This window comes from Hippoglossus hippoglossus, chromosome 5 (genome assembly GCF_009819705.1).
Source record: "Hippoglossus hippoglossus isolate fHipHip1 chromosome 5, fHipHip1.pri, whole genome shotgun sequence".
In the NCBI taxonomy this organism is placed as follows: domain Eukaryota; kingdom Metazoa; phylum Chordata; class Actinopteri; order Pleuronectiformes; family Pleuronectidae; genus Hippoglossus; species Hippoglossus hippoglossus.
Genome location: NC_047155.1, coordinates 18,661,289 through 18,674,233, shown reverse-complemented (window position 1 = coordinate 18,674,233; position 12,945 = coordinate 18,661,289). Strand labels below are relative to the sequence as shown.

General features: G+C 42.3%; 1 protein-coding gene across 5 annotated transcripts in view; it reads left to right on the top strand.

Moving 5' to 3' along the window:
• LOC117761556 (calmodulin-binding transcription activator 1-like) overlaps positions 1–12,803 on the top strand; it is a 53,344-nt gene extending 40,541 nt beyond the window's left edge. For 2 of the 5 annotated variants that reach the window (XM_034585563.1, XM_034585558.1), the window contains 11 exons: positions 2,849–2,997; positions 3,569–3,753; positions 3,839–3,917; positions 4,013–4,280; positions 4,409–4,950; positions 5,913–6,055; positions 6,146–6,392; positions 6,693–6,761; positions 7,120–7,265; positions 7,385–7,456; positions 8,098–12,803. In XM_034585563.1, the coding sequence (XP_034441454.1) occupies positions 2,849–2,997; positions 3,569–3,753; positions 3,839–3,917; positions 4,013–4,280; positions 4,409–4,950; positions 5,913–6,055; positions 6,146–6,392; positions 6,693–6,761; positions 7,120–7,265; positions 7,385–7,456; positions 8,098–8,173 (1,976 nt within the window). In that variant the 3' untranslated portion in view covers positions 8,174–12,803. Of the gene's footprint in view, positions 1–2,848; positions 2,998–3,568; positions 3,754–3,838; positions 3,918–4,012; positions 4,281–4,408; positions 4,951–5,912; positions 6,056–6,145; positions 6,393–6,692; positions 6,762–7,119; positions 7,266–7,384; positions 7,457–7,576; positions 7,608–8,097 lie in introns of all 5 variants that reach the window. The other 3 variants (XM_034585562.1, XM_034585561.1, XM_034585559.1) reach the window with 3 other exon arrangements.
• The last annotated feature ends 142 nt before the right edge of the window (positions 12,804–12,945 follow it).

The following is a 12,945-nucleotide window of genomic DNA, read 5'->3' as shown; positions in this document are numbered from 1 at the left end:
AGGCATGTCCTGGGTTACTCTGTTCACCCCCCTCGTCTCTGCGTTGCGCAATGCGGCAATGCGGCTCCACAGTCACAGCAGGCTGGCTGTTTGCTGGAGTGAAGGGCAAGGACTTCAAATCACAGTCGCCGGTGCATTTTAACTACTTTACCCACACACCTTATAAATACATATTTATTTTTATATATGTAGACTGAGAGAGAGAGAGAGAAGCTGTGTTTGACTTTCAGCGGAGATAGAGACACTTGGCTACGCGCTCTGCTCATTTTCGCTCTGCTCTTTTGTTTGGCCCCAAATGTGCAGCCAAGAGCTCCTTGAAAAGAAAAAATATAAAGAGATAAATATTATTCTGAGTAAATATGCGTCAGTGCACGAAGTCGTCACGTGCACGTTGCTCCAGTTTATTCAGTGTGCGGTCTATTGTTGTGCCGATGACGACCGAGCCTCCTGCAGCTCCGAGTCTGGCGGGCGGATTTGAAGCGCTGCTCTGCGAGACACAACGTGGAGACAGCTCACCCAAACCCTCCCCCCTCTCCCACAATCTCTCTCTCTCTCTCTCTCCCTGTTTCTCTCTCACTGCACTTAGTTGTGTTTTGCTCGGTCGGAGTAGGAATGTGTGAGTCTTCAAACTAACGGGGTTTGAGGAGAAGCGGGAACAAAGAGAGCAGCAGATAAGAGAGAGAGAGATACGCTGTTTGGGTTCGTAGCTCATTTGATTTTAAATTGATCACAACTTCAAGACGCGCTCTTTTAATTGGCGTTCAGGTCTGTGTTGTTGTTTGTGGAAGTTGTTTTTGTTGCCGTGTTGTTGTAGATAAATGTACCTGTTGTCCAAATGTATTCTTCATAGATGTAAAGCTTGGCGCTACTTTTGCATCCCAGGATTGATATTAGTAGTAACCGACATGTGGAGCACATGCAGACTCTGTCTGGTTCAGACAAAGGGACCGTGGCAACGCCACAAGTCTTCCTTCACGTTGCACGCTATATGTTTGTGCTGAAATCCAAGCGACTGCCTTCCTGATGTTTGTGTTGCGTTTGCGGACCTGATGATCAGCCTTCAGTCTTGTAGTTTTCCAGTCGACCTGTTCTGTTTCAGCACCAGCAGGAGTGGACAGCGCCACTAAACGCCACAACAACAACTGAAGGGAGGCTAACGTGGCTCCTGTAGAGGAGGCCCACATAATGATAATGGGGCTTCAGTTACAGACATGTTACAGACATGTGTGCATGGTGTTGTTCACCAAAAGCTTGAACACAGAAAACACATGTTTCTTAGATGTTTATGTTCACGACTGCAGGTTTCTGGACTGAAAGTTCAGTATCTGAATCTGTTGTGTATCATTTTTTAATTAGGCCTATGACCAAAAGCATAGATGTTATCTGTGTGAACCAAATATGTTTAGTTTAATAGACCTACTGTTGCATGTACTTTGTAACAAAAACTATTCCAACAGGTTGTGTCTGTACTAAAGCCACAGTTTTACTGAAAGTGTAATGAATGTAAACTGGTTTTAATAACTATTTTGGATAACTTTTATTAAATTTGGTTAATAGTTTGATATGGATATTGAGATAGAAATATTAATGTTAAGAACCGTAATAGTGGTTTAAAATAAATGTAGTATACAATGTTTTTCTACAAACATGCTGCCAGAAGAAACAAAGTATTATCGGGGGAAAAAACCATCAACAGAACAGAAAAGGTGTCAGTGTTGGTCAGTAAATCAACAGGTATCTATACAACTGAAAGTAACCCTGGAACAAAAGCAGCTGGATTTGTGTTAAAAAGGACAATTAGTGATCCGTAACTGGCCTAGAGTGTGTCACCAGAGTAGCTTACTTACTGATCAACTATAATTTATTTATCTTATGCTCAAAAAACATTTCTAAAATTGCATTTAAGTGACATCTTAAGTAAAAACATGATTGCATGCCATTATCATACAGTTTTGATGAAGTCCTACAGTGTGTTATAAAGGAGTTTTCCAGAGGACCAGTGAACTTTCTCATAGTGCAATGAATTGTGGAATAGAACATTACATTTTATGGGCATATTTTAAATTCACTAATCCATTTTTCTTTGCTTAAATGTCAAATTTCAATTAGTCTCGTCAACTTTGCAATCAAAATATTATGTATCAGTTAATAAAGTTTTTCAAATTCATCACACATTCCAATGCACTGTTTGTGAATGTATGCGTGTCTTTATGCCTGGACTGGTCTGTGTTTGTGTTTGCATTTGCTGCATCTCATGTGTTTGGCAGGTGTTTTGCTTTGTATTCAGATGAGCTGTATTACTGAGACTCTGCTCCGCGTCTGATTGGCGGAGCGGAAAGGGAGGAGCCACAAGCCTTTGTGTCACTGTTGTGGCTCCACCCTGTCAGCCCAGTGAGGCTGCTGCAGAAAGCAGAAAGAAAAATTGGAGTGAAATGAGAGGAGGGAAAAACAGAGAGACTGAGTGAGAGAGCAGCAGGTGGAATGACATAATGTGCACTGCAGCAGAACTGCAGCAGTACTGAAACAAAAGGGTCACATTCACATACAACCCCAACACGGACATGCAGGACATACATTTGTTGTAAGATATGCACTCTTTTCTTACACACACACACACAACACACAACACACACACATTTTACTTGGTTCCCCAGTTCCCTAGTTGATAAGGGGATTTACAAGATTCCAGACCTGATATACTTTCTAGACTGGAGCCCCTAGAGAAGAGCTTCTTTCCCTAAGACTCTCAGATCAGGATTTACTAAATCATGATATGATTTTGCTTTAGTACAACAAACACCTGGCCGATGCTTACAACTGCGTGTGTGTCACGCCTTCATTTCTGTAGATACCCAGTTCAGGATGTCCATCTTGGAGCGTCTGGAGCAGATGGAACAGAGGATGGCTGAGATATCCAATCAGAACCCAAACTCAGAAACCATGGCAACCAAGGGCGGAGGAGTGGAGGGAGGAGGAGCCACTGATCAGCAGTCTCAAGTAAGGCAGGAGGAAGTAATTCAGTTAGGCTGAACTTTTCTTTTTTTTTCAGCAATGCAATCTGAAACTGTATCAAGTGAGTAGAACAAACAACCAGCATTAAACAAAATAGACAATTTGGTTTCAGTTATTAAAAGCAAGTCTTGAAAACTGTGTGTGAGTTATTGACATAACGATAATAATCTTATAACTGAAACACCTATAGAAGTACATTTTTTGTAAAGAATGAATCTTGAAATTTACGATTCAGAGAGGTGTTGAAGCCACTATTTTCTGAAATAGTTTTCTTAAAACAGAATATACAGTAAACCTCACAGTGGAAGCATTTCTTCCAGGCGTATAGGCACTGGATTACATTACATTTCAAATGTGTTGCTTTTATTTTATAATTTATGTTTGCAAGATCCATAGGCTCTGCATTTTATTTAACATTAGACTTATTGTTAGTAAAGTGAAATGTTGTGACACCTTGAAATACATTTTGAAAAAGCAACAAAATGCAGAAAAAGTCTGATCACCCAAGATTTACTGGCTTAACTCATTACTCCACTCCTCCTCTCCAATGTTCCAGATTCCTCCTGATCAGGGTTCATTCGAGGGTCGCGTGGTGGTGGTTTGTGAGAAGATGATGTCTCAGTCGTGCTGGGCTTCTTCCAATCAGCTCATCCACAGTAAGAACTCCAGAGGAATGACCTTACTGCATCTGGCTGCAGCTCAGGGCTATGCAGGGCTCATTCAGACACTCATTCGCTGGCGGTGAGTTACACACAAACACGAGAGACACCATCGTGAACACACAGACCGTGCCAATTAATTTCACTTTTGCCGTCTTGCTCTGCAGCACAAAGCATGCGGACAGTATTGACCTCGAGCTGGAGGTGGATCCTCTTAACGTAGACCACTTTTCCTGCACTCCACTGGTGAGTGACTGATAGTTTTGAATGGTACTACAAGTGTACAGTACGTATCATTCTTTCCATGCCTGTGTATGACTTTTCATTTCTGGCCTCTGCAGATGTGGGCTTGTGCTCTGGGCCATACTGAGGCAGCACTGGTGCTTTACCAGTGGGATCCGAGAGCTCTTTCTATTCCTGATTCACTGGGTCGCTTGCCTCTCAACATTGCTCGATCTAGGGGCCACACTCGATTGGCTGAGCTATTGGAACAGCTGCAACAGACCCCTCAAGCTCAGGGCCAGCCAGGTGACACTTGGATGGACAGGTGGAGAGGAGAGTCACGGACAGGCGGAATAAGTAACAGCCCAACTCCAAACTCAAACTCAGGTGGGAAATCGGTTCATACCGAAAAAAAGTTTTAAGAGGGGAAGGATTTTTTTGTTTGGTTTTGAATTAACTGACTGTTTTCTAATTTGGTAAGTAGCTCTTATTTCCCATCATCTTCGTTTCCCCAGAGCTGAGGAGAACCAGGACAGAGAGCCAGCCAGACAACCAGAACCAGAGCTGGAGCCAAACAGGACACAGAGCCCCACAGGCAACCCAGGGAGATAAGGGAGGTCCACCCCCAGCCAAGAGACTCAAACCCAGTCCAGACACCCAGCAACAGTTAGCTAACTCAACCCCCAGCACCAACACCCTCAACTCCCTCCTCAACACCTTCCCGAGTCCTAATGCTCGGTGTTCTCTCGTCCCCAACACCCTCTCCCCACAAACTCAACCCTCCAACCTCAGCTGTCAGAACACACCTCCCCCTGCCAGCTCCAGCCCTAGCCGGCCTCAGCTCCCCAACACCCCGTTCTCCCACCTGCAGGCCAGGATAGGGGGGTCCGGAGGGGGCACCAGGTGGAGTCTGAGACAGACTCTGGGGCAATGTAGCCTAGCCAGGAGAATTTTAGGAAAAGAGCGACTGGCCATTCACCTGCGCCAAAGAGTGCTGTCTGACAGGGGAGAGGAGACAGAGCTGCTGACCTATCAGGATAACACTGAGGACTTGCAGGTAGGGGAAGCGGATTGTTAGGGTCAGTTTGGATCTTGTTCCACAACCAAAACTGAAGTCATTGTACTTTATTTGATGGAAAATGTGTACAGCTTGCTTGCATGTGTGCCATGTTTGTGATAAAATACATGAAACAATACATTAAAAATATATGAAAAAAACTCTCCACAAACTTTGACCCTCAATGCGAATAAGGGAAAATTCCTATGTGAAGCTCATCAGGGAGAAAGAAAATACTAAAGCTCAGCAAAGGCCAAAGAAAATGGTGCAGAAACAGGACATAGAGACAATGGGTGATGATTTGGATTTTACTGTTTGTGTACATTGAATTTGTCATTATAGGAAAACATCAGCAGGTGTATCTGTGCTGTTTTCCCCACCCAGTCCCACACAAGCACACACACACTAATATGAATCGTCTAACAAGAAAGGAAAAAGGGGCACACATAGTAAATTATAACTGGCAATAACCTAATACTAACTGGTTAAACCTTACATTAAACCTTAAATTAAAGTTTTTAGTCAGGATATTGTAGTTTGTAGTGCTCATCTAGCTAAACGTAGCTAGAAAGAATGGAAATGCATCAATTAAATCTCAGATCCATGTCGTTTTTGTACTTGGATAAAGAATTAATTATACAGACATGTTGCTGTATAATCTGTGATGCAGTGAAATAAAACGGACAGCACAAGTCCATCTAACTGTTAAAAGTATGAGAGCACATGACAAGATGAATGTTCAAACAAAATCACAGAACAGAGAATTCTAAATCAAGTAGCAATGATAATATTTTGACTTTTTCCCTAGCCTACCTGTATGTATTAGATACTAAGAGTTGTGTGTCATGTCAATAAATATGAAAATAAATGACAAAATTACAGGTATTTTTTTTTATTTTAAGGACAGCTGGTGTTCGAAATAGGTAAATAACACCTGTCCTGTATGTGTGTGTGTGTTTCAGATGGACATTACAATGCTAGCTGATCACATCATGGAGGCTTCAGCTGGTAGGCTCAAACAGGAGGCTGTGGAAACAGACTCCGGGAAGGGGGGGATCAGCAGCGATGTCAGGTTACTGTCTGGTTACCTCAGTGAGGTGGAGAGGTGAGGGAAACTATAACTATTGTTTTTCCACATTTGTCATCAAATGGCGTAAATATTTTTTGACTTACTTGGCTCTCTGTTTGTCTCCAGGTTCCTGAACTCCAAGCCCCAGACCCCTAACCCCAAACCAAAATCTCTCTCAGGGCCGGAGGATCAGCAGAGTCCTCAGGCTAAGCAAGCCCCACCCTCCCCCTTCGACTGGAGCTCCTTCCTCTGTGCAGCTATGAAAGAGGAGAGGTTGAAAAATGACTCCCCCTGTCTAGCCATGACTGAAGCAGAGCAGGGAGAGCTGTATGAGACCATCAGGCATGCCCTTCACGCCCTCAGAAAACACAAGGTATACGTGACCTCCACTCCTTTAGAACGATGCCCCAGGGATTGTTAAAGAAACTGATGCATTTTGTTACTGTGTTTTTGGTTTTTGGTTTACATATCTGATTCCGGCATCTGTTCACATTAGCTTCCCCTCCTTTTTTCTTTCATAAATTGCAGTCTTAAAGAAAAAGCTTAAGATGACCATGAACCATTTATCGTAGGCTCTATGACGTTTATTCAAACTCCTAATGTCCCCCCCCCCCCCCCCCCCCCCCCCCCCCCCCCCCCCCCCCCCCCACCCCCCCCCACCCCCACCCCTCAGGGTCCCATTCAGGAACAACGCAAAGAGATTGCAGCAGTGATTCAACGTTGCTATAAGCGATACAAGCAGGTAAGGCTTCATGTACTGTTCAGCTGTTGAGTAGCGAATTATTCCTTATCATGAACACACCAACCCCACTACCTTCTTCCACACACTATCAAGTACTGGATCCATTGTATACATCATTGTATGTATACCTAATTGCCACTATCACTAACTTGTCACTATCAAACTATCTGAATGTTGTTCATGGAAGTTGAGTTGGGTTCTGACTCAAATTAGGATTAGGTCAGGGGCGTATATTCTGAATTATTTACTTTGATTCACAGGAGCAAACCTAAAGTGTTTTTACACTTTAAATGACTATATTTTTTGTTATCTTTATCATTCATTTGGAAATAAAATGCTGCTGTGCCCTCTCTTTAAGTATGCACTTTATAAGAGGATGACCCTGGCAGCCATCCTGATCCAGAGTCGTTTCCGGAGTTTCCATGAGCAGAGGAAGTTCCAGCAGAGTCGTCGAGCAGCGGTCCTCATCCAGCAATACTACCGTTCCTACAGACACTCCCTCAGGTACTACACACACACACACACACACACATACACACACACGCACACACATACAAGGATTAATAGTATGTGTATGTATGGTACTAGTATTGTATGAATTTGTTCACATTTTTTGCCCACAGCAGCCTCCTAACTAAAAAACAGAACCAGGCTGCTCGCAAGATCCTGAGGTTCCTGCTCCGATGCCGCCACAGGTGAGGCATGAAAAAGCTCCACACACTCTCAAACACCCACACACACTTACAGCCCACTGCCACATGTGTGCTCGCTTCATTGGTGCTAATAGTTGGTGTTGTTTTACTGTTCCTGTGAAGCCCCTTGATGGACCATAGGCCTCTGAAACGGGTGAGTCTTCTCTCCCTCTCTTCTCTCTCTCTCCCTCCCTCTCTCCCGATGGCTGATGCCTGTTTGCATGTCAGCTGAGGGAGTGGGAGAGGAAGTCCTGGATTATCATCCTTCCCTCTCGCACTCTCTTTCTCTCTCTCTCTCTCTCTCTGTCTCTCTTCTTGCCCCCCTTTCTTCTATCTCCCTATCTCTCTCTGTCTCTCTCCAAGGACTGCTGAATGATGTTGGTACTTGTGCATGACTGACAGATAGATAGGGGAGCGATTCTTGCTTAGGGTCTTCCTGGGGGCATGTTCTGACTGACACTAGGGGACATTAAGTGTCTTGCTTGGCCTGCTTGGTCTCTTTTTTGTGCCTTGATGGGTGGGAAGATAACAGGATGGAATATGGCCTTTGGATATAAAACGGGGGAAAAAACACATTGCCAAAACGTGTACAGTTACACACAGTAAAAGACACATACTCTAATGTGTGTTTTGTTTCTCCTCAGGGCCAGAGAGCAGAGAAAGGCCAGGGGTCCTGAGAGCCCACCGCCAGGCGCCACACACAGCCCCCTCAGCCTGTGAGCAATCTATACACCCTCCCTCTCCTCCATCTCCTCCTTTTTCTTTCTTCTCTCTTCCATCTCTCCCAAACACTCTCCCTTTCAGTCCTAAAACCGCATTTCTCCTCCCCCTCTCCTTTCCTTCTCTTTCTCCTTCACTCTCACCCTCTCTCCCCTCTTCTCTCAAGAGAGAAAAAAAAACTTTTCCCAGACAGACTGAGGACAGGATAGGTGTCCATCATGGCAGCTCAGACAGACAGACTGCTGGGTAGAGCCCAGGAACCTGGCTCTGCCCACTGATCCTCCTCCCCAGTTTCACTGGGAGGTCATCACATTAACCTCATGGCATTCTTTGCACTCTTCATGGATATGTTTCTTTGCAACGAAAAGTCGACGAGTCAAATGAGAGAACGCAGGGAGAAGCATCTGACGACGACAACCTGCCTTTGTGGCAGCAACTGGATTGCGAAAGGAATTCGGTGGTGAACAGATTGAGACTTTTTTGACATGCAGAAAACTTACAAAACACTGTTGTGTTTTGTATTCAAAACAGTGATCCATGAAAGAATAAGAAAACATAAACCAAAAGACTCACTTCTGTGTTGCATTTGCATGCAAGATTTTTTCGCTTATTCCTCCTCTCCATCATCCTGAAGAGCTATAGTGGCAAATCATTCTGCTGATTCCGTATATCACAATATCACCAACCACTCAGACTCACAGGCTTACAAACCTATTAATCAGTCACCCGATCCAAAGGGGAGGAACTGCACTTGAATGTAAGAGGGGCATTGTTAGATAAAGGGTGGGGGTCTGAATAACGATGTCTTAATTTGTTACATGGACTTTGTATGGAGTCGTTCTCAGAGGCAGCACTTTGCTCGCCTGACGTGGTGTCTGTGTTCGTTCAATTCAATGCATGTGTTTGAGCTACAAGCTCCTGCATGCTTGCCAAACTGCTTTAGTGTTGTTTCTTTTGTATTTCTATGTGTAGTTGTGTCTCACTTACGTCCTCATCAACTTATCCTTGCCCTGTGTAATGTGAACTGTGTAAGGACAAATGACTTATTTTGGGTGCTTTTTTTTACTTTATTTATTCAAGGATATGATTATTACTTTAATTGGCTCAAGAGAGGTTTAGCTTGAGACTGGTTTTCCCCCTTTGTGTGGTAAAATATGACATGTTCCAATGGTTAAATGTCTCTGTTAGTATGTTCTTTGCGTGAACCTCTAAATCCTAACTGTGGTTTTGAGGAGAGAGTCGCATACCATTGCCTTGACTTCTTCTTGACTCTGAGAGGTCTCTATGCGTGCTCTGTACAGGACATGGGTCCTATACCTGCCCCTATACAGGGCATTGGTCCCCATATTAGCCCATACGGGCGTTCAAATCCATATTTTGGACTATTGCATATTCCTGTATATAAACTGACGAGGTAAGGGGATACGAGGACCCTGAAACTTTTTCATAAGAGGACTGTATTTAAGATTATAAATTATTTTACTCCCATAATGAGAACTTAAAGACAGAGATCTGGGTAACACAGGATGGCTGTATTGCTTGTAAATAATGTAGATATTTAAAACAGAGTAATGTGCATGAGACAAAGAAACAGCAAAAAGAACATGTTAGTGGCTATGGACTGTGAGAGGATTTTAACTGCTTCACTTTAAGAGTATCCAGTATAAGTGTTACTGAAAAGAACATTTTGTTAAAGCATGCAAACTGAAAAATCTAATGTTAGAATTATAAGTGGGAAAAACAACTTTTAGCTGAAACAATGATCTTTCAGACGAAACATTTACATTTTGTGCTTTTGTTTCTTGGCTAGCAAAAATTAAACCCTTTTTGCCAGTAGTGCCAATTATTATGAATGCTATTTTTGCCTAACGATATATTATGTTGGGGAAACCAACACCCAAAAGCTATCAGTAAGATCCACAGAGGCAACACACACACACACTCAGACATACACACACACAATAAACAGTAGAAGAGATCTAGTACTAGCTCAACCATAGACCTCCCTTCAAGTTCTGAAGTTTGTCTGAGGCAGACTTACGTATAGATGATGATGATGATGATGATGATGATGATGATGATGATGATGATGATGATGATGATGATGATGATGATGATGATGATGCAAGTATGAAAATTATATTAATGGTGATGATGATAATGATGATGAGCGTTTTAATGTCAATGCAATGACTGATGACCCAAAAAAAGGGAAGAGGGCGCTACATTCTTTAGAATGTGGTCGTACTTCAGCAACATACTAGCTTTTATTAAGACCATTAATCACACCTACAGCGGATCCAGCCTGGCCTCCAGTCAAAGCTTCCCATCTTCAAACAGAATGTCTCCCCCCCTTACTTTCTTACATATCATTTGATTAATTTCCCTTTTCTCCTCATTGTCACTGCCATTACTCTTCAACATGTACTTTGGACTTCTGGAAAGCTCTGTTTAGAAAGTGCCTGCTCAATAACAGAAAAAAGTGCAAGACAATATCAGGAAATATCTACTGTATGTCCTCCAAAAGGTTTTGGAAAAAAAGGTTTGTTTTCTTAAATCGTGTGCTCAGAATGAACTTGACAGTGTTAAACTGGAATGCGAGTCTTACGTTAGAAGCTCCAGTTTGTCAGTGGAATGAATGAATGCCCATGGCCTGATTGGTGGTACGTGTTGCCTAATGAGACAAACTGGTAATTACGGTATCACTTTATGCCCCACTTGTGTGTGCATTTTGCAGTATTAGAGGAAGATAACCATATAATTAATGTATGAAAGGCACTGTCATGAGTCTGTTTAACGTCCCAGTGTCGCTGTCGGGAAGAAGATGTGTGTTTCTTGCATGGACTCGCTTTGTCTTGTCTTTCCTCAAAAAACGTTCTTGCAGCATTTAAGTGAAAGCGTTACCCAGCAGTTTTCCAGAACAAAACAACTGTCATACACACTTTCTTTCTTTCTTTCTTTCTTTCTTTCTTTCTTTCTTTCTTTCTTTCTTCGTCTGTCTCTTTCACACACACATGTTACACATACAGTCAAACACAAATGTACACATTCAGATACAAAAAAAAGCCACACCCTTTCTCTCTGTGCTTATGTCTTTGGGAACAATTAAATCTCTCCCTTAGATTTTACTCAGGGTTGAAGAACAGGGAGATGGTATGTGGAGTGTAATGTTTGCTGACACAGAGTTGTACCACTGATGACAGTGTACATTTGTGTATCCATGTGTATGTGAGCAAACTTGACAATATTAGGGATTCTCCAGTTGTTCATTCACTATTTAGTATCCACAAACTTTCAGATCACGCTCTTGATTACAAAAAAAACCCCTCTCCGGATTTACCAGCTCCACTTTGAAACAGCAAACGGTCTGTTTCCTGTATTCTAGCTGTAGCTTGCAACACTTTTTCTACAAGGAAATAAAAATCTCCAAATCCCTTATTTTATAGGATTTTGCTTGGATATAAACTAAATTCAAAGTAAGTAATGTGATGTTTCTATTTATACACATGCTCTTGTCTTAAACGCACAAGATTCTTCATACAAAGGATTCTTAAGTAATGCAAGAATAGCTAATAGCCATGTATCACCTCAATTATCTTAATTTAGAAAAAGGAAAGAAGTTGGAAGAGAGGGTAAATTCAAACTCTTACAATTGGAAGATCTCTATTATGTGTGTTTCACATGTTTTCTGAATCTTCATCGCACTGAGGGACAGCCATGGTTAGGACAGCGCTGTCAGGAGCACTCACGCTACAATATCACTCCAACCTCCTCTTAAACTGCCCCTCCTCTCATATCAGCACAACTAAAAAACATTGCTTTATACATTGTCTACATGCACAGATACATACACACACACACACACACACACCAACCTCAAATGCTCGCGCCTGTCAACACACACTCACACACATACACCCACACAAACAATACGAAACACACAGATTGCAGAAAATCCATCAATATGTTCATGTTTTCGGAGAGGATGGTGACTGTAAAAAGAGTATGTAGTGTTAAAAAACAAGTTTTAAAAAAAGAAAGAAAGAAATATTGCCATAGTAGACAGCTGGTAAACATGCACAGCGATGGCTTCTGTTCTCATAAGTCCGCCTAGAAATGAATGGTATAACCTTTCAGGCCTTGTTTTGAGAGGGCGTGGCCAAACACCACATTGCATGCTAGAATGGTAGATCCTTATAGATAATCTATGGCTTGACCTCTCCTTGCCTTTCTCTTCTTTCACCCCGTCTTCCCCCCCCCCTCTCTCTCTCTCTCTCTCTCTCTCCCTCTCTCTCACTCTCTCTCTCTCTCTCACGCGCTCTCTCTCTCTCTCTCTCTCTCTCTGATCTCCTGCTATATTCCCACCTTGCCTGCTGTTGTGTTCTCCATGCCTACCACAGTCTTTCATCCCTCTTTTATTTTGTAGCCTAGTTTTTACTTTCCTTTTAATTTACAAATGTGCATGCACAAGCATCACTAAATTGTGGATGTTTTTAAAAGAATATTTTGTTGCTGAGGCCATGCAAAGTGTTTTGAATATTGCCCTTATATGTGGAAAATGTCTTCTGAATGCTTTACATAATTTCTGCTGTAAAATTAAATCAGAATAAAAAGAAAATTTGCACTTTAAGTTATTTTTGCCTGATTGATTTATTTCTGCAATGGTTTATAAAAGCAAAGTTGTTACATGTGTTGTTGAGAAAAGGGTATGGCAATATATGCTAACTCTAAGAATTGTATGGAAAGATGAGCCTATAGATCACTTTTAGGTT